The sequence below is a fragment of the Lithobates pipiens genome, unplaced genomic scaffold, assembly GCF_037356315.1.
Source record: "Lithobates pipiens isolate NorthernLeopardFrog02 unplaced genomic scaffold, aLitPip1_a1.2 Scaffold_3, whole genome shotgun sequence".
NCBI classification, from domain to species: domain Eukaryota; kingdom Metazoa; phylum Chordata; class Amphibia; order Anura; family Ranidae; genus Lithobates; species Lithobates pipiens.
In genome coordinates this window covers 246,211,430-246,238,694 of record NW_027507790.1, presented here as the reverse complement: position 1 = coordinate 246,238,694, position 27,265 = coordinate 246,211,430, and the positions used below count along the sequence as shown (strand labels likewise).

At 42.9% G+C, this 27,265-nt stretch overlaps 1 protein-coding gene across 1 annotated transcript in view; it reads left to right on the top strand.

Annotated features, from left to right (window-relative positions):
- Positions 1-27,265, top strand: part of DCC (DCC netrin 1 receptor) — a 987,065-nt gene that overhangs the window by 674,679 nt on the left and 285,121 nt on the right. Inside the window, exon 8 of the mRNA XM_077462998.1 lies at positions 22,779-22,935. Within this exon, the coding sequence (XP_077319124.1) occupies positions 22,779-22,935 (157 nt within the window). The remainder of the gene's footprint in view (positions 1-22,778; positions 22,936-27,265) is intronic.

Sequence of the window (27,265 nt, the reverse complement as noted above, 5' to 3'; positions counted from 1 at the left end):
CAGATCATGATAGACTTAAGCCACTGAAGTAGTCAACTCATTCAGGGACCAATATGTATGGAGCCCACCCAGAAGCGAGTAGGAGAATAGGAGGTGGTGGTAGGCCCCTGACGGCCGTTAATGTAACTATATCATCTCACACAAACTGACAGCAGTGCTTGGAGACTTAGTGAGGTAAAGAAAATAGAAAAGAGAAAAGAAAGAAAGAAAAATGGGGGGGGGGAGATAAAAGGAGGGAATAGGGGGCCTCAGGGGGAGGGGGAGGGAGGTCAACTGGTTTAGCAATCAAGATAGAGGGGGTTATTTACTAAAGAGAAATCCACTTTGCACGGAAAGTGCACTTGGACTTAAAGTCGCTGTAGTCCCGGGGGGATATGCAAGGAAAATAAAAAACAGCATTTTAGCTTGCACATGTTTGGATGATAAAATCAGCAGAGCTTCCACTCATTTCAGATCTACCCCTTAGATTTAGAGCGACTGCACTTTCAAGTGCACTTGCAGTGCAAAGTGGATTTGCCTTTTGTAAATAACCCCCAGAGTATCTTATAATTTGCAGCAGCATGTGGGTGGTCTCAGTGGAAAATGATCCAGCCACAGCTGACAAAATACACTTAAATTTGTTGTGCGTGTCTGTAAGTATCATCATACATTTTTCACTAATGTACCATGTACCCACCTTTTCACCTCCTCGAACGAGAGAAGTGTTTTCCATGCTCTTGCGAATGTCTGTTTTATAACCATAAAAATATGGGATGTTAGCACACATTCCCATTGCGTTAATCCTGTTGTGAGCTTATGTAGTAAAGCTTCCTAGGGATCTGTGCACATATTCGAGTAGAAGATTGTATTGACCATGGTTGTTTAACTTTGGGCCATGTTCACCATGTGCTTCATATTGCCGAGGTCTGAGCATCCCCGAAAGCATTAAGCAGGGTATGTGAGGTGTTATAATGAGTGTAATGCCACCTGGATATTACTTCGAGTTCACCAATGCTACAATGTTCCATGAACAGCTGAATAATGGCTCACAAATTTTGGTTTAGTCCTCATGGGATTTCACGGCTCCGCGGTTCTGCTCCAAATGTGCACAATAAGATGGGGGTTGAACATTAGAAGTGTTCAAAAGTGAGGTGTATAGCATGGAAACAAGACCTTGAGTCATTGGACAAGTACCACTGTGTCAGTAAAAAGTAGAAACAAGGTGTCGATATTGAAAAAGGTTTGGATAAGCTACAAATAATTTTAGAACAATTTAATTTGAATGTGACTACTACTAGATAACCCATGAGTTCATTAAATGAGAAGAACCTTCACAGATATATGTGGTTACCCCTATATATATATATTATTAAGTTAAAGAGGAAGTAAACCCTGATGGGTTTACTTCCTCTTTCATTCCCTGCAAAGGCAAAGCATAATGGACTACTATGCATCGCATAGTAGTCCATTATGTGTCACTTACCTGACACAGGAGCCAGCGAAGTCACCGCTGTCCCCTGTAGTCCGGAGCATCCATCTTCTCGGTGGGTCTCGCAGCTCCACCGTTGTCATTCGGCGAAGCCGCGATGACGTTACTCCCGCGCATGCGCACGGGAGCCGACACGCGCGGCATCTTCGTCGTTGACAATGCCGCGCTCAGTGCGCCTACGCATGCGGTGCCTGTCTTCGGGCAAATATCTCCTAAACCGTATAGGTTAGGAGATATTTCTTGGACCTACAGGTAAGCCTTAATCTAGGCTTACCTGTAGGTCAAAGTGTGTTGTAAGGGTTTACAACCACTTTAAGGTAAGCTTAGGTGTTTCCAGTAAATTGTGCATTTTCAATCTTCTGACAACAGTTTGGGGAAATCTCTTTTGCGTTCCAGCATGATTGTGCCTCATGCACAAACTCAGCTCTATTAAGACATGTTTTTTGAAGTGGAGGGCCTGCACAGAGATCTGACCTCAACCCTACTGAACACCTTTGGGATGGACTGTAAAAGGTCCAACATCAGCACCTGAACTCACAAATACTCTTTTGGCTGAATAGGCAAAAATTCCTACAGACACTCCAAAATCTTCTGGAAAACCAAAAGAGTGAGGTTGTTATAGCCACAACTCCATACTAAAACCCATAATTCTGGAATGAGATGTCCACCAAGCTCATATAGTTGTGAGGGTCAGGGGAATTCAAACTTTTGACCACACTGTTTACTTCTATACAAGGCATATAGATCTCCCATGAGAGTCCACACATCAATGAGTAGTGTTCTGAATAGGAGAGACGGTATGTAAAAGTTTAACATCCAGTAAATACATAATTTGGTCCACCAAGTGAATACAAACAAAAGGAGGTCTTTTTGTGGGTTTACGCAGTCTGAAGAGTTGGTACACTGGAACTAAACATAGAGTCAGCATAGAATAACTCCGCCGTTTCAACTCTACATTACATATAAAATATTATTACTCAGCTCCAAACTTTATTCCTTGTAAAATGTGAAAGTCATTTTAGTTTGCTCATAGTGAGATTAGTGCTGCTTCAAAGTTAGGATTTTAACTGCAAAATCTTTATAATTTATCCAGAAGGTCAAACCTACTTCACATTTTCCCATATAAAAACTTCACTCCCTGGGTACTCTATCTGCTTTTGGATTCAGACAGTCTGGATGTCCTCCAACTTCTAGTTAAATGTAATTAGGATGCCAGAATCGAGGTGGAGATGTGAAACAAGCTACCTCAACAACTTTGATACCGTGGTTGTGTCCTTCTCTACTCATTAAACATATCGCTGGGTGTTGAATGTGGCAGGTATATATAATCACTGCCTGTTCTTGGCAGATGTACAGGCATTCATAAATTTATCATTGCCGATCTCTACAGAACACTTGTAATCCAAATCAATCATTTCTTGTCACTTGTCATTCATAACTCATCAAAACTTGGTCATTCCTCGTCCCTTGTCAGTTGTCACATATCAACAACACAGAAATCATGGTATTGTGAAATGTTCTTTGCTTCTTGTCATTCATTACCTGCCACTGCCTGGTTGTCATTTGACCCTCCTCGGATGTCACTTGTCAATTGTCCCTCTTCAGTCGTTACTCACCAAACCCTTTTGTTGTGGTCGGTTGAGGTGTATGAGATTTATCTTTCTTCATTTGACATATGCCCCTAGTCACTCTTCAGTTATAAATTGTCCTTCTTTGGACATAACCTGGAAACATATTACCTATTGTTCCTCAGTCAACGTGAGTCATAAGTCATGCTCTTCTATTTTGAGCAATGCCAGAATTTCAGTCTGATAATTAGCGATAAGCTAAAATGATCACCATACATGGAAATATAAACTAAATGTCACATAGTGTTAGATGTCTAATGGTTTGTAATATATGGATCTATTTAAAGTTACTGAAATATTAAATGGACATCTTTCATTACAGGAAGGTTGGTCTTAATGTATTTATTTCAGGTACTTATATCGCACCATCAATTTACGCAGCGCTTTACATATATATTGCACATTCACATCAGTCCCTGCCCTCAAGAAGCTTACTATCTGAATCTAAGGTCCCTAACTCACATTGGGATTCGAACCCGCAACCTTAGCGCTGCTAGGCGGAAGCCACTGTGCTGCCCACAGCTTCTTGATTCTGCCATCCTAATTACATTTAACCAGTTTAAAGAATCAGTTTGTGGTGGAAGCGGAAATGCAAATGAGGGGCTAGGTCTACATTAGTGTTAGGGCTGCAGGGAAGGTTATTGTTGGGTTTACAATCAGCATTAATGTAAAATTTAGGAATACAGGGAAAGTTAGTGGTAGGTTTTGTGTTAGTGTTAGCCCTTGTACACACGGTCGGAGAATCCGTCGGAATGTGTCCTATCGGACCGTGTTGTCGGATAATCCGACTGTGTGTGGTATGCATCGGACTGATTCCGTTGGAATATCCGTCGGACCTAATTTTCCAACATGTTGGAAATATTTTCCGACCAACTGGTTCGATCGGACATACTCCGATCATGTGTAGAGAATTATAATCGGACCAAGTGCCACGCATGCTCAGATCAAATTCCTACATCAAAGCTATTGGCTGCTAGTCCCATCATAACGAAATTACGTCATCACGTTCTGAATGATCGGATTTTTCGACAACTTAGTCCGACCGTGTGTATGCAACAGTTTCGGACAAGATCCAACAGGCAAAATCCAACCGACAAAATCCGACGGATTTGGTTGCCAAAATCTTCGACCGTGTGTAAGTGGGCTTACAGGGAGAGTTAGTGTTGGATTACATAAAGGGTTAGACTTATGCCCCGTACACACGATCGGACTTTCCGACAACAACACCATGGATTTTTGTTTTTGTTTGAAGGTTGTTGGCTCCAACTTGTCTTGCATACACACGGTCACACAAATGTTGGCCAACAATTACGGACGTGAGAACATGGTGACGTACAAGACGTATGACGAGCCGATAAAAGGGAAGTTCAATAGTCATGTGATATCTCCATTACAAACGCTAGTTTTACAAGACTGAGTGCTTCGGGCTCGTACTTGATTCCGAGCATGTGTGAACTTTTGTCAGATGGACTTGTGTACATACAATTGTAAAGTCCGACAACAAAGTTTTGTTGATGGAAAATTTAAGAACCTGCTAGCCAAAATTTGTTGCCTGGAAAGTCCGACAACAAATGTTCAATGGAGCATACGCACGGTCTGACTTTCAACCACCAAGCTCACATCCAACATTTCCCATCGGAAAGTCTGATCGTGTGTACGCGGCTTTACAGTTACAGGTTAGGGGAACAGGAAAGGTTAATGGGAGATCAATGAATAATGAGCATTAGGGTTACAGGGAGAGTTAGTCTTAGCCCTTGTACACACGGTAGGACATTCTGACAACCAAATCCGTTGGATTTTGTCCGACGGATTTTGTCCGAAACTGTTGCATACACACGGTCGGACAAAGTTGTCGGAAAATCCGATTGTACATAACGTGATGACGTTATTTTGTTACAACGGGACTACGTTCAGGCTAGTAGCCAATAGCTTTGGTCTAGGAATTTGATCTAAGCATGCGTGGCACTTTGTCCGTTGGAGTAGGCTACACATGATCGGAGTATGTACGATCGGAGCATTTTGTCGAAAAATTTTACCGGCAAGTTGGAAAAGTTGGTCCGCCGGATACTCCGACTGAAACAGTCTGATGGAGACCACACACAGTCGGAATATCCGACAAAATGGTCCGATAGGACACATTCCGTCGGAATCTCCGACCATATGTACAAGGGCTAAGGAAGTTCATAGCCAGTAGCCAATAGCTGCCCTAGCGTCCGTTTTTGTCGGACTAGCATACAGAAGAACGGATTTCTTGATAGGAACTGGGTCCGGCGGAGTTCCGGCCGAAAAATTTGAAACATGTTCTATTTCCAAAGTATGTCAGATTTTTGGACAGCAAAGGTCCGATGGAGCCCACACACGATCAAATTGTCTGAAGGATTAATTCTGGCAGACCTTTACTGTCGAAAAGACCGGTCCTGTGTACGCAGCATTAGTCCATAGGGTTTAGTATTGAGTTGGCCCACCCTTTGCAGCTTCAACTCTTCTGGGAAGTCTGTCCACAAGGTTTAGGAGTGTGTCTATGGGAATGTTTGATCATTCTTATAGAAGCACATTTGTGAGGTCAGGCAATGATGTTGGACGAGAAGGCCTGGCTCACAGTCTCAGCTCTAATTCATTCCAAAGGTATTCTATTGGGTTGAGGTCAGGACTCATCCCAGCCAAGTTCCTCCACCCCAAACTCGCTCATCCATGTCTTTATGGACCTTGCTTTGTGCACTGGTGTGCAGTCATGTTAGAACAGGAAGGAGCCATCCCCAAACTGTTTTCACAAAGTTGGGAGCATGAAATTGTCCAAAGTGTCTTGGTATGCTTACGCCTTAAGAGTTCCCTTCACTGGAACTAAGGGTCCAAGCCCAATCCCTGAAAAACAACCCCACACCATAATCCCCCCTATGCAAAATGATCTGGACCAGTGCACAAAGCAAGGTCCATAAAGACATGGAAGAGCGAGTTTGGAGTGGAGGAAATTGTACGTTTTTTTGCACGGTTTGCGCAATTACAATTATTTATTTCCTAAAAATGGCTGGTCACTGTTTCTAAGTGACAGTAATATATCTTCAATGAGCCTTTCATGTTAGATAATAACAAAAAAAAAAGTTTTGTTTTGCTTGAAATGTATCAAGTATGAAAATTTCAAGCTAAATAAAGACAAATCACACGTTGTATTCTTCTTATTTTAGCACATTTGATAGTTTTGTATACAAACACATTGATCCCATGGAAAAATGTCTTGAATACTTTGTTTTCTTGTATAATCAGCAGCGCATTTCCTTCCTCCTTGTTTTTTTTTGAGAACACTAATCGATTATGACAGGTGTCAGTTGTAACAGAGCGGCGAGCGAATCTCAATGTCGCGCCTTTCTTTGGCTTCTAGATGGTAAAACAATATTGATTTTTTAGAAGAGGGCCGAACTCTTATTTTCTGTATCGATTTCCCCCGGTTCTGGTATTGGCTTAATTGTGTGGAGCCGGCTAATAAGAAGGACACTTGTAGGAGTCGGGTGTTTGGGGGATGCAACAAGCAATTATTAAGCTAAAAGTAGCTCTGCAGAAACATTATCGGTCCTTTGAAAAGAGAGCCCAATATAGCCGTATCCTAATAGACACAAGTAAAATATACATGTAGCGCATGACATTTTGGACAAAGTGTCATTCGATTGTAAATTTAGTTTTTGCCTCAGAACGGTAATGGGGTTCTGAGGGTTAATTATGTAGGTTAACTTTGACATCAGTTTGGCTGGGCTGTGTTAGAAGTTCTGCCTGGTCATGTGTACAGTGAGGAGCACATGACAGGCCAGAACCAGGCCTGGTTGGACGTTTTGGGTATCAGCTTCCTCGGAGCCAATCAGTGGGTGTGCCGGGCTCCGCTGAGGAGTCTGGGGAAGGGTACTTAAGATGTTGAGGTCATGTGTTACAGGAGGTTAGTTCGTGAGGCCCTAGCGGTCTGTTCCTGATTTCTGGACCGGGTAGCCCCGCGAGAGGTCCCGGTCACGGAGCATTCGACGCTCCGCAACATGTTTCTGTTGGTTACCCGCAATAGACCCTCCTGGTCTGGGGTAGGGATCCGTCTGTTCCCGAGTCTCGGAACCGGCTGGTCCATGGCGCAGTAACTGAGGGAGGATTCAAGGTGTCTGGGTGTGCTCTTGGCTTGGAGAGGCACCACAGCTCGTGAAGGTGACTGGGGGAGGACTCTTCGGAGGAGGGCCAACAAGCTGGCATCCTGGGAAGTGCCTGGTTACTGAGTTGGGAAGGACATTGACGAATCCATGTTTTTTTTCAGTACTCTCAAGGAGACAGAGAATGTTCCAGGTACTGAGGAAAAGGTTCCTGTTCACCTTCAGTTACAACTTGTTCAAGGTCAGAGATTTTACAAGTTCTAAATCACAGTGTTGACTGCCATAATCTCTGGCTAGAGATTTATTCAGCCTTGAAGCGCCCAGCTGCGAGTGGCTACTCTCTGGGTGGTACTAGAGACTTTCTTATGTCTGCAGTTCAAGGTGCCTGAGTTCTTCACCCTTGCCTTCTGTTCCTATATGAGACTGTGTTCTTGGATGTTACCCCTGCAAAATAAAACCTTTCAAAAGGACTTTATTGGTGTCAAAGTTGTTGGGTATCAAGCCTGGGAACTCCTAGACGTGGAAGAACAAGCCAGGCGGAGGTAACCAGTAAGCCCAATATAGTCAAGGCTGCTACATACAGTATCTCACAGAAGTGAGTACACCCCTCACATTTTTGTAAATATTTTATTATATATTTTCATGTGACAACACTGAAGAAATGACACTTTGCTATGTAAAGTAGTGAGTGTACAGCTTGTATAACAGTGTACATTTGCTGTCCCCTCAAAATAACTCAACACACAGCCATTAATGTCTAAACCGCTGGCAACAAAAGTGAGTACACCCCTAAGTAAAAATGTCCAAGGGATCCATGCCCCCCCCCCCCCCCATCAGAACAGAACTCTGCCTTGCTTACAAAGCTCTGTTCTGAGTCTCTGCCCGATGATCGGTGGGTGCCGGTGCAGATCGAGTGCCTGGCACCCGCAGATCGGCTTATGCTGTGAATAATCACAGCAGGATCACCCCCCCCCCCCCGATCCAGTGCACAGCTGCTGCCCTGTAGCAGTAAAATGTCTATGGGGTGCCCACCGAGTGGTTAATCAACTATAAGTAAATCCCATGGCATTAAAGGGTATGTAAACTCAACCAATAACTTCTTATATAAGCTTAACTAATTTCCAAGATTTTGACATATGCAACTTTCATTCAAATAATACTTGGTGATCTTGCCATGAAGGTCCTTGCTTAGGCACTTCCTGTCATGGGAGGACAATGCTATATTCTTGTATCCCATTGGTGCTCTTTTGGTGTCACACGAGCTTCCGATAGAGACTACAAGTGGCTATTTAGCACACTTTAAGCGGTATGGTTCACTGTTGTCAACATCATGGGAACAAACTGAGAACTGTCATGTGACCATCACTGGAGTGTAAGTACCGGTAGACAGATAAGCGGCATCAAGATGTAAAAAATAATAAAATAGCAAGACATTTGTTTAAAAAAAAAATGGCAATTTCTAATGACACATGCTTGGGGAGTCAGGCAGTCCATAGGTTTTGTAAAACACCATGTGGGAGGAATTGATCAAAACTGGAGCAGCTGTCTGGATTCTATCCTTCATTTCCAGCGCTTAACTGAACAAGCTGAAGATAAAAGCTGATTGGTTGCCATGCACAGCTGCTCCACATTTTGTCTGCTCCAGTTTTGGAGTTTTACATCTGTGGAGTGTCCAAACCACTTTTAGGGTAGTATCCTCACCCTGTACATACACTATATTGTCAAAATTATAGGGATACCTGCATTTACACGCACATTAACTTTAACTGCTTGCCGACCAGCGCACGCCGATTTACGTTGGCAGAATGGCACTTTGGGCAAAAGGGCGTACAGGTACGTCCCCTTGAAGAAGTGGTGCTGCAGCGCAGTCTCTGTGACCACGGGTCTCGCAGACTTGATGTTCGCCGGTTGCCCGCGATCGTGTCACGCATATTCTGCCTAGTGACAGGACAGAGATCACTGCTCTCTGTCGTTGGGAGCAGTGATCGCTGTCATGTCCCACAATTAGACTCACTCCCTAGGACACACTTAACCCCTTCACCGCCCCCTAGCGGTTAACCCTTTCCCTGTCAGTGTCATTTACACTGTAATCAATGCATTTTCATAGCACTGATCGCTGTATAATGCCAGTGGTCCTAAAATAGTGTCAAAAATAATGTCGCAGTCCCGATAAAAATTGCAGATCGCCGTCATTACTAATAAAAAAATTAATAATAAAAATGTCATAACTCTATCCCCTACTTTGTAGAAGCTATAACATTTGCACAAACCAATCAATATACGCTTATTGCGATTTTTTTTTTGTACCAAAAATATGTAGAAGAATACATATCAGCCTAAACTGAGGAAAAGCGTTTTTTTTTATATATTTTTGGGGGGTATTTATTATAGCAAAAAGTAAAAAAATTGTTTTTTTTTCAAAATTGTTGCTCTTTTTTTTGTTTATAGCGAAAAAAATAAAAACCGCCAAAGTGATCAAATACCACCAAAAGAAAGCTCTATTTGTGGGGAAAAGAAGAATTTTGTTTTGGTGTAACGTTGCACGACCACGCAATTGTCAGTTAAAGCAACAAAGTGACGAATCGCAAAAAGTGCTCTGGTCAGGAAGGGGGTAAAATCTTCCGGGGCTGAAGTGGTTATTAAACTCTGAAAGCTATAAGGAAACGGCTGGTACAAGTAGAGTATCATAATGCTATTGCATCCCCTCTAGGTATAGCCCCGTCCTAGAAGATAAGAGTCATCAAAGAAAGAAACTTTCTTGATGTAACACATTAATAATACTGTAATGGAAACTCTTGATGCACTTTGTAGGCGTTAAAAAGTCTGCTTTCTAAGGAGAAATAGGGGGTAACAATTTATAACATAAGTGAACAATTAACATCATATATGCAGTATTTAGAATGTAGTAATCATAGTTTGCTGGGAAGCATAAGTACACTTACAATTAATATAGCAGTATGAGAGCAGAGCAGCCATGGAGTTTTACATCTACTTTAAAGTACTACGGGGAAATGATCGCTTGTTATGTGATGGTGAAGAGGTCAGAAGACTTTTCCTACTAAGAACTACCTCCATGCAGCTGCTATGGGGCCCAGGGGCCCAGGGGCCCAGGGGAGAGATGGGCTCTGTAAGGATCAGGAAGGGTGAGCTGTTCATTGTGTGTATGTCAGGTAGGTCAGTGTGTCAGGTAGGTCAATGTGTCAGGTAGGCAAGAGTATCTCAGGTAGGTCAGTGTGGGTTAGTGTGTGTCAGGTAGGTCAGTGTATGTCAGTGTATGTCATGTATGTCATGTAGGTCAGTGTATGTCAGGTAGGTCAGTGTGTGTCAGGTAGGTCAGTGTATGTCAGGTAGGTCAGTGTGTGTCAGGTAGGTCAGTGTGTGTCAGGTAGGTCAGTGTGGGTCAGTGTATGTCAGGTAGGCGAGTGTAATGGGCAGTGTCTGTCAGGTAAGCCAGTGCGTGTCTGTGTGCATCAGGTAGGTAACCCCCCTCCCCCCCCCCTCCCAGGTGGCTGAAGTCCCTGGTCTTTTTGCCACCTAGCAATGCCCCTGCTTGTGTGTGGGCCAAGCAACGGGCTCAAGCAATGTACCCAGCACCAAGCTGGCTTCAGATGCTAAATTCTTCAAATGAAAAAGAGGATTATTTTTAGCTGAATGAAACAAACATAAACTGCATCAGAGCATTATTTCGGGGATGCGATTTCCTCTTTTGAATTTGCATAAATTAGCATGCCAGCGATTGTTTTGTAATGGTTGTCAGTTTGGACAAGTGGCTGTTTACTGTTGTTCCAGAATCCAGTAGTACACAAAGCCTATTGAATACACATTTGGAAAGCATTATACAATGCTGTTCTGCGAAGAATAAACAGGAAATTGACTGCTTTTCACAACTGGTCTTCATAAATAAACGTCTAGTGAACCAACGCTAGGAATTTAGGCCGCTGTTCTTTAAACGTCGCTAGGGCAGAAAATAGTATTGTCTATATTATAAGACTTTGTGGCTGTGATTTACTAAAGCATTTGCAACACTTTTCTGGTGGTATGGTCGCACTAGAAAGGGCTGCGTCCTTTCATGAAAGCCTTCTGACAATGTTGGTGATAATTTCAATACATGCTAAGGATTAAGGTACAATTCATTTTGCAATACTCTACTAATATTTTACAACAGCCAAGATGATTTAATTTAGAACTACTGCCAGTTCTAATTTAAGAGACTGTCAGTAAAGAAGACCAATGTCATTCTGGAGTAATCAGGGCCATGCTGCAACCCCCCTTCCACTCAGCGCTTATTGCCAAGACTCTGTCGGCCTTACAGCATCATTGGTTACTAGGATGCTGTTGGTCATGCAGGATCATTGGTTACTAGGACTCTGTCAGCCACACAGCACCATAACAACCAATGATGCTGTGTGACTTGGGGGCTGTGCATGCACTGAGGATGGAGTGTCCTGTCTGGATACACCAGCCTCAGTGCCACCCCCCACTATGCCTCCATGAGACAAATTCATGTACATGTTTCCTGGCATTTGTCACACAAGTGCATTGGGAGTTATCGTATAAGCGTTTGACACTCTTATGAAGTCCATGTAGTTTATGCTCGTTATCCAATTTATACCTTGGCACTGTTTTGAGATCCCAAGTATTACGATGATCTAAAGCCCAAACTATAATTTTTGGTTTAAATAGGGTGGTGAAGGATTAGAGAACCCTTTTTCCCAAGGTGCCCAGTCACCCTGGAATGTTTTGAGGTTTCTTCAGGGGTGCTTTGGGAAAATGCCTAAAAATTTATCAAAAATTGTATACAAGCCAGCAGGTGGATCAAGCCTGCCTTTTAGTTACACAAAGCCACGAGTTATTATGCACCATTACAACTTTTTAGACACTGGCATCCTAACAACTAATGGCCTCAGTTAATAAGGAGGATGTCTGTTGCCTCCACAAAATCCTTGTTTGTCCCACCTGTGCCCCTCTCCCTCAGCACTGGGGTGGCAAACCTTGAAATTAGCTGACTGATGTAGAGAGATTGAGGGAGAAGAGAAACATTGGAATACTAGTCAGTACCAGTGTGCAAAAAGTGTATTGGCTTTGGAAGAATAAAACATCTTTGACATTGGGTGCTCTACATGTGGCTGTTGCTGCATTGTGTAAAGCTATTAGAATAGTTTTTTACATTTTAAAATAGGGTACCTCAAGACTCTCCACAATTTTAAAGGGTGCCTTGACTGAAAAAAAATTTGAGGGAAAAAAGGGAGTAAGAGCCAAAAGGCCCAAGTTCGGACTTTGCAGGTAAAATGGACAAGAGCATAGTAAAATTGATACTTTATTGACAATGAATCACAACAAACAGGTAATTCTCTGGTGATCATCCGGGAGATCTCCATATGGACATAATCTTATACTGACAAGTGAGACCTGTTCCTTTCCCTCCAAGTGTGTCCCGACGAAGCAAAATAGCGAAACACGTTGATGCACAGGGGCTCACTGCCATCTATTTGATGTTAACCCTTTGTTTACACTAGACACTTATGACCATCATATGTGTATTGCATGTTTTTAATTCTTTTTCTACTTGACCTGTTTGTTATGATTCGTTGTCAATTTAAGTATCAATTTATTATACTACATTTTTCCTGTAAAGTCCGGGGCTAACTAGGGCTTTTTGGCTCTTGCTCCCCCCCCCAGTTAACTTTATATGGATGTGGCCTTAGGAGTGTTTTTTCAATTATTCGAAAAAAGGTTGAGAAATATTGGGTTAGAACATCAGTCAGATCTGTAGTAAAAATTGGAATAGAATGACTGGCTGTAAGGCTGGCTCAGGCACTGATGGATCACTAGGACCGACCGAAACAACCATTCAAGGTACACCGACCATGGAAAGCCACAAGTACATGTCAGCTGCAGTGTGCTCCATGTTGGCCACGGGTGGTTCCTTCTCTGATACGTCAGTTCCGGCTTGCCTTTGGTGATGACCCCCTCCCTTGACATTCACCACGGAGCTTTCCTCTGGACACAGTCAGCTGCTTGGCTCTATTCTATTCGACTCTACACACCACACACTGCAGCTGGCGTGTCCTTGTGGCTTTCCTTGGTCGGTGTCCCTTGGTTGTCCTGGTTGGTCCTTACAGCCTTGTGGTAACGATGTCATTCAGATTTGTACTGTTTTAATCCTTGGAATAAATCGCCAGCAACTTTTTTGAGTATAGATGTGGTTCCTAGCAGCCATTGCCCATCAATTCCAGCCCAGTTCCTGAGCACCATCAACCCTTTTTGTCTTCAGGAGTTGAGAGTGGTGACAGCCACTTAAATGTCCCCTGTTTCACTTATTTCCACCTAAAAGACTAAAAATAAGCATAAAGGTATAAATCTAATAATGTTTTACAAACGCGTGCTAATACCAATTGGAGTAGGAGCCAATTACCCCACCAGAATGTTTTTGGAGTGTGGGAGGAAACCAGAGTAACCAAGGGAAACCCATGCAAGCATCGGGAGAACATGACAACTCCATGCAGATAGTATTTAGTCTCGTACACACGATTGGATTTTCTGATGGGAAATGTGTGATGACAGGCTATTGGCGGAAAATCCGACCATATGTATGCTCCATCGGACAATTGTCGGATTTTCCACGGACAAATGTTGGATAGCAGGCTTTAAAATTTTCCGCAGACAAATCTGTGTTGTTGGATTTTCCGAGCGTGTGTACTCAAGTCTGTTGGACAAAAGCCCAAAGAACACACATGCATGCTCGGAAGCAAGGATGAGCCAGAAACGGTCGGTCTTGTAAACGAGCGTTCATAATGGGAATTAACATTCGTGACGCGGCAAATTATGAAATCTCAAAATGCAGCGCACAATTCTCTTCTTCTTTAATGGGATAATAATGAAGCTGCTTTGCTGGTGATACTGATGGAGTTATTGCAAACAAATTTTCAAATTTTTTTCCTAGTGAAATCAAGAATAATATTATGGGTTTTTTTTTTTTACCTGTGCAAGTTACCACAACACCATTATCCCGTAGTTTTTGAGATCAAAGATACAACTATGTTGGTGTCCCTTGTCAATTTTACATTGTATTTTTTAAATTGTAACTGCCGACTCCCAAACTGTCATTTGAAGTAAAACACATAGCCAAGTATTATTCTACACAATTGTTTTATTGTGCATTAAAAAAAGAAAAGAAATAAAATTAGACATGCTATCTGCCAATAGAACTTAACCAAAAAGTGCATTCTATGCATTCAAAAATATAGAAAATATACCAAATCAAATCATTATTCAACTCAAAAAAATAACTCCAAGGCCAATAATAAATAACACGTTATCTCCTCCGATTCCGCAACATGTCTGGTTGACTAACGCCTGCTCGGAAACGAACGGAAACGCACAGAATGAAAAGCGCAAAAAGAAAAACACGAAACAACACTCACCAAACTTCTACTAACACGAAATTAGCAGAAGGAGCCCATCACTAGGTTCGTGATTGATGACCAACAATTGTGTGGCCGTGTGTATGCAAGACAAGTTTGGGCCAACGCCCTTTGGACAAAAGCCCACGGTTTTGTTGGCCAACGATCCAATCGTGTGTACGAGGCTTAAGAAACAGGGACAACAGTGGCGCAAGGCAGAAGTGCCTTTATGAATACCAATTCAAAACTATTAAAAATGATATAATATATATATATATATATATATATATATATATATATATATATATATATATATATATATATATATATATTTTTTTTTTTTTTAAATAAATAAATAAATAACGAACAGCTTTATCCCGGTAATGGCATTTTAAATGGGTAAATAGCGATGTTATGAATTTTGCCATGTTTCATAGCTGTGTGTGGATAATTACAAGGCATATTGTATCCCACAAGAGCCTCACCCAACCCTCAATATAATATAATAAGCACACAGTCTAAATCTTTCATCATTGTTGAGTTGGTTCTTTTCCATGACAACAGATAAGTGATCTGTCGCCATGGTAATGGCTTGCATGTCTAGGCCATGCAAGGTAAGGTTTAATGATTGCTAATTCCTAGATTAAGCTTTGCAAATGAACCAGCCTGAGACAAGTGGCAGAAATTGCAGGAGTTGGTTCAGTCAAAGCATGGCAGAAAGGGGATCTGCAATTATGATATGGTTCAAATGATTGTGGACTTCTCCAATTTCAGTGCAGGCTGGCCTCTTTATGTAAATAGGTCTTTGGTCTAGTCTGTAAGGAAACTGGGGCGTAGATCTTTTTTTTTTTTTCCTGGGGGAAAGGGGGGCTCATCCTTGCGAATAGGCCTTAAGGGCCAGCTCAGACCACATGCATCAAAAGTACATGCAAAGTAGATTATGTGGTTTCCAATGGCATAGTTCACACCAGCGCAGTCAGTTCCAGGGCTTTCCAGTTCCTGAGAAAAAAAGTAGAACATGCTCTATTTTTTCCTGCACTGGACTGTACTGGAACGCAGTAAAACACATCACAAACGCACTGGACCCCAGTACAGTAAAAAAAAAAAAAATAGAAAAAAGCATCTGGAATGCATCCAGAAATGTATAAAAATGCACCGGAAAGCACCAAAAACCTTGTTAAAAAACGTGCATGAAGAAACCTATCCGGAATGGTTTTGGAGTGCGTTTTTTTGGTGTTAACCAGCCCTTAAAATGGTTGTACACCCTGTACAACCACTTTTACCTACAGGTAATCCTATATTAAGGCTTACCTGTAGGTGCTGGAAATATCTCTTGAACCGTCATGGTTTAGGAGATATTTACAAAAAATCTGAGCGCCGATGACTAGAGAGCATTTGCCCATGTCTCTGTCACATGCGTATTTTAGAAAGGCCACATCATGCCGTTTCTAATAAGGGTCATGCCGTGACTGGCGGCTCTTGTTCGCATGCGCGAGAGTGACATCACGCGACTCTGGCCAGTCATACAGCTGGAGTTTGCTGCCTCGGAAGGAAGAGGAGTGAAGATGGATGCTCCTTGCTAGTGGGGACAGCGGTGACATCGCTGGCTTCAGTTTCAGGTTAGTGACACATAATGGGCTACTATGTGATGCTATACGATGTTATCGCTCTCACTCTCTCATACTGGTCACTGGAAGTTCAACTTGGCACCTCATGGCAAAGAACTCTCTGAGGATCTGAAAAAATAATTGTTGCGCTACATAAAGATGGCCTAGGCTATAAGAAGATTGCCAAGACCCTGAAAGAGCTCTGCAGCGTGGTGGCCAAGACCATACAGCGGTTTAACAGGACAGGTTCCACTCAGAACAGGCCTCACCATGGTTTACCAAAGAAGTTGAGTGCGTGTGCTCAGTGTCATATACAGAGATTGCCTTTGGGAAATTGATGTATGAGTGTTGCCAGCATTGCTGCAGAGGTTAAAGGGATGGGGAGGTCAGCCTGTCAGTGCTCAGACCATAAGCCGCATACTGCATGAAATTGGTCTGCATGGCTGTCATCCCAGAAGGAAGCCTCTTCTAAATATGATGCACAAGAAAGCTCGCAAACAGTTTGCTGAAGACAAGCAAATTAGGGACATGGATTATAGGAACTATGTCCTGTGGTCTGATGAGACCAAGATAAACTTATTTGGCTTAGATGGTGCCAAGCGTGTGTGGGCAGCAACCGGATGAGGAGTACAAAGACAAGTGTGTCTTGCCCACAGTCAAACATTGTGGTGGGAGTGTCATGGTCTGGGGCTGCATGTGTTTTGCAGGAACTGGGGAGCTACAGTTCATTGAGGGAAACAAGAATGCCAACAAGTACTGTGACATACTGAAGCAGAGAATGATCCCCTCCCTTTGGAGACTGGGCCGCAGGGCAATACTTCAACATGATACCGACCCTAAACACACCTCCAAGACAACCCCTGCCTTGCTAAAGAAGCTGAGGGTAATGGTGATGGACTGGCCAGTCATGTCTCCAGACCTAAACCCTATTAAGCATCTGTGGGGCATTCTTCAACGGAAGGTGGAGGAGCGCAAGGTCTCTAACATCCACCAGCTCTGTGATGTCATCAGGGAGGAGTGGAAGAGGACTCCAGTGCCAACCTGTGAAGCTCTGGTGAACTCCATGCACAAGAGGGTTAAGTCAGTGCTGGAAAATATTGGTGGCCACACAAAATATTGACACTTTGGGCCCTATTTGGACATTTTCACTTAGGGGTGTACTCACTTTTGTTGCCAGCGGTGTAGACATTAATGGCTTTGTATTGAGTTATTTTGAGGGGACAGCAAATTGACACTGTTATACAAGCTGTACACTCACTACTTTACATTGTAGCAAAGTGTCATTTCTTCAGTGTTGTCACATGAAAAGATAGAATAAAATATTTACAAAAATGTGAGGGATATATATATATATATATATATATATATATATATATATATATATATATATATATATATATATATATATTAAATACGGTACATAAAATAAAATAAATGGTACCTGGTCTTTTCCTCTGTCACTCCTCTATTTCTAAAAATAAAGTTACCGTATATACTCGAGTATAAGCCGAGATTTTCAGCCTCTTTTTTGAGGCTGAAAGTGCCCCCCTCGGCTTATACTCGAGTCATCGCTGTCTGCCCGCTCGATCAGCGTGTCGAGCAGACAGACAGCGGCCATTCTGATTCAAAAGCCGCGCCTCCGGCTCCGCCTTCGCCTGTGATAGGCGGAACACTGAATTTCCCAGCAGCCTGTGTTCCGCCTATCACGGACGTCGTATCATCCTCGTACTACGGACGAGGATGATACGACGTCTGTGATAGGCGGAACACAGGCTGCTGGGAAATTCAGTGTTCCGCCTATCACAGGCGAAGGAGGAGGCGCGGCTTTTGAATTTTACAATGGCCGCCGACGAAGAGGGCACGGGACGGAGGCAAGGCAAGGCACGGCACGGCACGGGACGGGACGGGACGGGACGGGACGGGACGAAGGCAAGGCACGACACGGGACGGAGGCTCGGGACAAAGGCTCGGGACACAGGTAGGCTGGACACACACACACACACACACACACACACACACACACACACACACACACACACACACACACATGGATGGATGGATGGATACACACACACACAGGGATGGATGGATGGATGGAGACACACACACACAGGGATGGATGGATGGATGGATGGAGACACACACACACACAGGGATGGATGGATGGATGGATGGAGACACACACACAGGGATGGATGGATGGATGGATGGAGACACACACACACAGGGATGGATGGATGGATGGACACACACAGGGATGGATGGACGGACACACAGGGATGGACGGACACACAGGGACGGACGGACACACAGGGATGGACGGACACACACACAGGGATGGACAGGCATGTCTCACCCTCGGCTTATACACGAGTCAATAAGTTTGCCAGTTTTTTTGGGGGTAAATTGGGGGCCTCGGCTTATATTCGGGTCGGCCTATACTCGAGTATATACGGTAGTCTGAAAGCTGTTATTAGCTGGTGTTTATTGCTGTAATTATCTTTAAAGGGGAATCGTTAACAGGGATGGTATAACCTCATTGGATTGTTAAATGATAAGTAGTAGCTGTGCAGAATGAGACAGGTGTTAAGTGGCAGCGCTGGAGCTGAGCTGCTGGCAGCCTGGCAGGACCATTCCCTGCTCATTCTAGATCTGGGAACGCGGAATGAACAGAATGACTCTAAGAATAGTTGCACGGTGAGCAAATTCTTTATCACTAGACACTAACACTGTAATAATGACGGCTACTAAATATAAATTATATGGCAGGTTATGTAAGGCTGGGTTCACATATGAGCATGCAGCAGCTCACAGCAGGAGTCTGGCGTGGCTCCGTTCACCGTTTCAGGTCCAAATTCAGCCCGAATCTTTTGCTGAATTAGGACCTGAAATGGACCAAAAGACGCACAGGGTTCCTGTGCAAATCGCATCAGAGTCACTACAGAGATATGTGAACCGGCTCCATAGAGAGCTGGTCACAATCTCCTGCTGTGCAATTTGAATGCGGGGAAACTAGTTTGAACCCAGCCTCAAAGAGGTTTTAACAACACTCATGCATAAATGAGCAAATGTTTTTGGAGCATATCAGGGCTGAATAATTTTAAAGGAAACCTATCACAAAACTCCATGTACATACAGGGAAGCCCTGAAGACAGAATTCTAGAAGCATTGCTGCAGGGCTGTTATTTGGACTTATCACTTCACTACGCTTCCACAGTAACCCCACTGGGCTGCATTTGGCAACTTTGTCTAACACATAGAAAAAACAATCCACCTTATGTATTATTAAGAATGAATTCTGTTGGGACTGGGCCCTAAAGTTGAGTGACTTATCAAGAACAGGAGTCACCAAACTTTCTAAATCCACCGGATTGTGGCCAGCGGGGGGGGGGGGGGGGGTGGGATCAGTGGGAATAAACATCACATTTGGTATTAGGTGGAGGAACAGTGCCCCATTGTTGGCATCATTGGGAGGAATAGTGCCCCATTGATGGTGTTAATGGGAGAAAGGTGGAACAACCTTATTGGAATCATTGGGAGTGACTTATCAAGAACAGGAGTCACCAAACTTTCTAAATCCACCGGATTGTGGCCAGCGGGGGGGGGGGGGGGGGGGTGGGATCAGTGGGAATAAACATCACATTTGGTATTAGGTGGAGGAACAGTGCCCCATTGTTGGCATCATTGGGAGGAATAGTGCCCCATTGATGGTGTTAATGGGAGAAAGGTGGAACAACCTTATTGGAATCATTGGGAGGAATATTGCCCCATTGATGGTGTAATTGGGAGAAATGGGGCCCCATTGTTGTCAGTTGGCAGAATAGCGTAACATATCAGTGGGAAGAATAGTGCCCAAAGGGCTTAATAAAGGCGAGCTAAGCGATGCATCTGTCTCCCGGGCCACATTTTGGAGACCACTGATCTAGAACAAGAATTAGACCAGTGAAGCCAAAGCTACCCGCATGCGTGTTACAGGTCAGCTAGGTACTGAAACTGAAACTAGTAATGTGATTGTTCAGTTATCCACAAAGTTGCTTTATTGGTCACATGGTGCCACAGATGAGGGTCATTGCTCAGTCAGACCCACTGGTTTTCCCCCAGTCTCCCAAGCATCTTCAGTTGAGGCATTGGTGACATGATTTGACCCAGAATGGGAATCCTCCTTCTTTTCTTGGCGTGGTTGAGTAGCTGTACAAAAAATAAAGAAAAGTGATCCCACATCAGCTATTGTTTTCACAGCAACATAGAAGCTTAACTTTGAGCGCCTTGGTACACAACTATAATATGATAGAAAGGCATATTCTATTTGTAAGTTTCTGTGAGCCACACTCTACTAGAGCCTTTCTCAAACTTTTTAACGTGGAGGAACCCTTGAAATCATTTTTGGTTCTTAGGGAACGCCTGCTGATAATTACTGTAGGTACAGCTTATGAGAGGTTAGCATGATCAGTAAGTTGAGATTTGAAAAATAAGAATAAATAAAAGAATAAGGATTGTGGTGTAATTAGCATTTTTATAACCCCATGATGCTAAATACAACAAAATGATTTTCAGCGATTATACACTACATGCGTTCGTACATTACGTAGCACCAGGATATCCCCGGCACAAAATATACAGCGTGTTTATGCCGAATGTGCATGAGTTCTTATATTACTGGTCAGTACAGGACACCTTACACTGGTGGTCAGTGGGAAAGGTGCCCTCTTCCACTGGTGGTCAGTGGGAGAAGGGTCCTATTACACTGGTGGTCAGTGGGAGAAGGGTCCTATTACACTGGTGGTAAGTGGGAGAAGGATCCCATCACACTAGTGGTAAGTGGGAGAAGGGTCCCATTACACTAGTGGTAAGTGGGCAGAATGCTCCCCTTACAGACTGCCAAAAAGATAATTGTCGACAGTGGTTACTTATATGAGAGTCAAAAACTGTTTATTGCTTTAGGAACTCCTAGCAACCGCTGGTGGTTTGTGTTGATTTCTCTTACATTGATAGCCAGTGTAGACGGACCCCCTTACATTTGGTGCTACTTAGCCCCTGTACACACAGTCGGAGATTTCCACAACCAAATCCATCGGATTCTGCCCGTCGTATTTTGTCCGTCGGATCTTGTCCGAAACTGTTGCATACACACGGTCAGACAAAGTTGGCGAAAAATCCGATCTTTCAGAACGTGATGACGTAATTTCGTTACGATGGGACTACATTCAGGCTAGTAGCCAATAGCTTTGATGTAGGAATTTGATCTGAGCATGCGTGGCACTTGGTCCGATCAAAATGCTCTACACATGATCGGATTAGGTCCGACCGGCCCAGTTGGTCGGGAAATATTTCCAACATGTTGGAAAATTGGGTCCGACGGAGATTCGGACAGAATCAGTCCGATGCATACCACACACAGTCGGATTATCCGACGACACGGTCCGATAGGACACATTCCGACGGATTCTCCGACCGTGTGTACAAGGCTTAAGAGGAGTTCCACCTTCTATTGGTGGTCAGTGGTAGGCAGGTCCCATTTCACTGGTGGGAAGTGGAAAGAATGCATCCCTTACAGATGGTACAGATTGTTAATTGCTCTGGGACCCTCAAGCAACCTCTGCTGGTTTGTGAAAAAGTGCCCCCTTACATTGGTAGTCAGTGGAGAAAGACTATTTACATTGGTTGTCATTGTGAGAAAGGACACATTCTACTGTTGTCTTTGGAGAAGTGCCTACTTACGCTGGTAACTACTGGAAAAGTACCCCCTTCCTTGGTTGTCACTGGATAAAGAGTCATCTTCTACTGATAGCCAATGGAGGAAGGGTCCCAATATGCTGGTGTTAGGTAGAAAGAATGCTCCCCTTACAGATAGCTAAAGATTGTTAAATGTTCAGGGACCTCCTAGCAACCTTTGGTGTTCTGTGGAAAAGTGCCCCCTTACCTTGGTAGCCAGTAGAGAAGGCCACATTTTAGTGGTGGTCAGTGGGAGAAGGGTCTCATTACACTGTTAATAAATGATAGGTAAAAAACAATATTTGGAATCTGTGATTACTTATCTGAGAGTCAGAATTTGGTCATTGCTCAGGGAACCTCTGGAGGAACATGAGAACCTTGGCTGATAAAGGCTGCTATACTGCATTATGTATGACTGCTGGCTACAATTAGCTTAAGATCATGATGTACCATATACCTAGATGAAATTTGCATGCACAGATCACCCAAGGCAGTAAGAAACCCTGAAAATGTGGGCTAGGGCTGAAGGAAGCAAAGCATTAATATGACAAAAAGTTTGAAAAAATATTTCACTACAACTGGGAAACAATTTTCATAGGTTGTGAAGTCTTGCACACATTTTATGCTATTGATCTTCTCCAGAAATGTTTTTGCTTTTATTGACAAGTATGAAGCTCTTATTGTCACATATGTCTTTAATTTATATATTTATTCCTGCTCCGTATTTGCTTGGCCCTTTGTGTTTATGAATAAATTAGCTTCTCCCCCCACATTTTATCCTTCTGCGTTCCTGACCTCTGTGTTGCCCACTTCTCTGACTGAATCCACCCGTTCCCCCGCAGCTGTACCCAGCTCCAGTGTCCTCCCCTCTGCTCCCCGCGATGTGGCCCCTGTCTTGGTCTCTAGCCGATTTGTACGTCTCAGCTGGCGACCCCCTGTGGACACGAGAGGGAATATACAAGCCTACACCGTCTACTACTCCAAGGACGGAGCTCACAGGTAAGCTTGTGTAACTGAGTGTTTGTATTGGATCATTAGAAAGTAGTGGAAAATTCCAACTCCAGCCAAAACTTTTAATTTTTGTTTGGATAGAATGGGGTTTTCATTGTTGTCTATATCTCCATTGAGGAAAGGGATGGGAAATCTCATCAACTGGGATAAAAGCACATTTTTAGTTGAGCAAGGAAGGGTTAGAATATCAGACAGTTCTTTTATTCCTATCTGTAGTTTTCTGTCCTGGTGACAAGCACACTCTCCATTTGATGTACAAGTGTCATAAATGGAGGACAACTATCCTGGCATTACCTGGACAGTCCAACATTTTGGCCCTCTGTCCTGCCAATGCTGTGTCCTAAGACATGTCCCGGGATAACAGCATCAAGCTTATCGTTACTGAGTTACTGCTCAGAAAGGTATTCATTTTGGGGATCTGGGCCTCTAGTGGGCAGGTCTGGGTGAGACCAACCAGTAAGTAGTCATAAGAGCATTCCCATCAAAGACAAATTCTGAGAAGGGCCAATTTGTAGAAAGGGTGTGATTTGTGCAAGTGGGTAAAATGAAATGCAAGCCAAATGGGGGGATTAACAGTGTCCCGGAATCCAGGACCATGATGATATATATGTATGGTCACAGGTACAGGTAGTGAGGCAATATCTCCCTATTGGGTTTACAGACAGAAATTGTATTGACTCCCCACTCTATCAATAAAAATAAAATAAAAAAAGAAAGACATTTGGCTGGAGTTAGGCTATAAAGGGCACATTCTATGTCACATTTGTTGGAAAGTAATTTTGCATGTGACTTTCATATTTTTGCTTGCTTGGTGTTCCATATTTTTATTATTGCATTATATTTATAAATTTGTAAATACTTCCACTAGTGGTATCTGTTTTTCCGTGATTAACATGCTTGTTTAGATAAAATTATTTAGCCTTCTACAGTCAGGTCATGCCTGATGCACCAACTTCCATTAAAGCACACTTTCCATTAAAAAGAAAGATTCACTTAATGACTATCCCCCACTACCTTCTAAAAATAAATAAATAAATAAATAATACCGTCATATATCCCTGCTATTGTTATTGCACTTGTTTGGACAATCTTTACATCACTAGGTCTTCTCGTGGAACTCTTGGAAAACTGAAGACCCCAAATCTTGCAAGATGCTCCGGCACTGTACAGGAGTATATTCTCACACGATCTGGAATCCTTAGCTTTCCAATGATCCCACCAAAAAGCTGGGTGATGGAGCCCTCACCTAGATGACCCCTTAAGAAACATAGGTTTATGGCAAGTAGGGCGAAGTCAGAGTTTGTTTCTAGGGTAGCAAACTCTGACAACATGGAATAAACTTACATCTCCTAAAGTGGAACACCAGTTGTATGCATGTATTGTATATATGTATTCAGTCGTACTTGGTGATTCTATGGGCCAATTCTTTGAATACCATGATATGCGTGAAAGACTTTTTCCAGAGAGTTTTTCTGCAATTTTGTACAAGGTTGGTCACCAGGTTTTTCCTCAACCATCCTAAATTGCTCAGCTTGGGACTGGCATGCAGAAAGTGATAACACATGTACATAGACAATTTGTACACACATCGTAGGGCCAATTAAGCATGTGTTTGTATTGTGAGAGGTAACAGAATTATCCAGAGAAAACCCACATGAACTATATACTGTACATTGTCCTGACTCAAAGCAAGGAGTTCCGTGCTTTAAGGAACACGTGTTACACATGAAAACTGTGTGCTACCTCTGAAGTCCAGTTATAGGTAAATAATACACAAAATTTTCTTTACTCCCCCCCAAAAAAATTGTATGTTTTCGGCCAATGGAAAACAATGGAAATTTAAAAGCAGTTTAGAAGACCAGTCAGAAGCAGGTCAGAAGGAGATCAAATGATTTCAAACACAAGCTGAATACACTTAAAAGCATGGCATGTTCACCCATCTGAAAGAGCCCTAATTGAATCCGGCCATAGACGGAGCAATTTTCTGTCCTGTAACTACAGTGTTGATGGGGGAATCCTTCCCGCGGAACCTTTGTGTTCTCCCGGCAGAGGACTGCGTCCCTGCCTGGAAATCACAGTGATTATTACTAGCGGCTATAACAGCCACTAGCAATAATTGCATGTAAAATACGGCAGGCTGGTTGTACCCAAGATGATTGATCAATCAGCTTGGGTACATTCAGCCTGCCCATACATGATTCAAACCGTCAATGGCCGGCTTTAATCTAAAAAAAAAATGTTACATCTTAAACCAATCACATTTACTTCTGAAATTTTTTCATCTTCTCTTATGACTACAATACATAAAAATCTTCCTGCGAGAAAACAGTTTCAGAAATATTTTAAAGATTAAATATGTATGAAACCTGTTAATACATGTGTAAGAAATGTGATAATAAAACATGTATTGTAAATAAAATAAAAAAGATGCATAAAGATCATAGAGGTTTTCACGCTATGGATCAGCAGGGTTTTGGAACACCTCCAGATTAACCGCTTTAACAGCATTGTCAGAAAACTCCAAGGCTACCGACGCATGGCGAGCTGTTTGGCTTTTCTCGGGGGTTCAGTCTCAAAAAACAACTTTATTGTACTGCACAAATACAAAGAGCTGAATTTATACCTCCTGCTCCTTTCCTCAGTCAACTGGCTTGCCTTAGTAGCACACTAACAAAAATTTACATGGCAGACAAAGAAGACATGTGGAGTTTATCGGGGTGGAGTCTGAAATGTCATGGAGCGATATAGGTGAATTGCGATTACACAGTACAAAATACACAGCTGTTCAAGTACGAATATATGGCAACATTACACTGGCAGGCTGGACAGACAGCAGTGTAGAACCTTTTATTATACATGAGGGGGCGCACACAATGAGAATCTTTGCTCCGACCCAGGAAGCGCCATCACCAGAATCTATATTGGCTATGCAGAAATTCAGCCTTACAAGTGTAGCCTTGAATTAGAAATACATTGGAAAAAGTTTCTCTTATTCAGCTGACCTGAATTGAACACAGCTGAACAACATTCAGCGGTAACAACTTTGTGGACCTTGGGGTGGTTTAGCATCTCTAAATGGTGATACAAAGTATCATCTAAATTGATTGGTTGCCTGGGGTTTGCTACTGACCAACAAAAATAGAAAAAAATATCAGCATGCACTATCTGCCTGTGTATTGTGGCAGAGATGTATTGTGTATTGTGGCAGTGTGGATGACAACACTGACTGGACAGAATTAAAAACCCTTTTCCAGATAAGAGTTACCAAGTATTGATCCATTTTTTGGAACTCTTCTTTAAAGTGACACTGTCAATTTAATAAAAATCCATATGAAAGTTTCCTGTAAGGGAAGAGGTTGTATGCCCACCTCCCTGGTGGCCCGTGTCTACTATCTCCCCTCCATTTAAATGCTTTGGTTGGAATTCAACGCTTCCTAGAGTTTAAATGCCTGTTCTCCTCCCTATCCTGTGCTTTGAGGTTCCTTCTTCAAAACTCCTATGCAACTGCTGCTTAGTCCTGTGGCAATATTGGGTTTGGAACAGGGGCGGTCAAGTTTCATGATCTAAGGGGTCTCTGATGTCACCAAAGGATCAAAGATATTCAGTGAGTATACTTCTACAGAAAACTGTCAGAGACTGCAACATAACATAGCCAGAGACTGTAGACTTGCTACATTTGATGGTCATAGTCACAGACTGCAGAAATGCAACAAGTGATGGTTGGAAACTGCAGACACGTGACAAGACATAGCCATAGACTGGAAGATGGTCACAGACTGCAGATGTGGAACAGGAGATGGTCAGCGACTGTAGACATACAACAAGAGATGTTCAGAGACTGCAGGCATGCTACTGGAGATGATCAGAGACTTTAGACATGCAACAAAAGATGGTCAGAGACTGGGAACATTGTACAGGAGATGGTGATAGACTGTAGATCAATAAAGAGATGGTCAGAAACTGAGAATATTCTACAGGAGATAGTCATTGACTATAGACGAAGACTGGGAACATTCTACAGGAGATGGTCATTGACTGTAGACGAAGACTGGGAACATTCTACAGGAGATGGTCATTGACTGTAGACGAAGACTGGGAACATTCTACAGGAGATGGTCATAGACTGTAGACAAATAAAGAGATGGTCAGAGACTGTGAACATTCTACAGGACATGGTTATAGACTGCAGACATACATAAAGAGGAAATCAGAGACTGTGAACATTCCACAGGACATGGTTATAGACTGTAGACATACATAAAGAGGCAATCAGAGACTGTGAACATTCTACAGGACATAGTTATAGACTGTAGACATA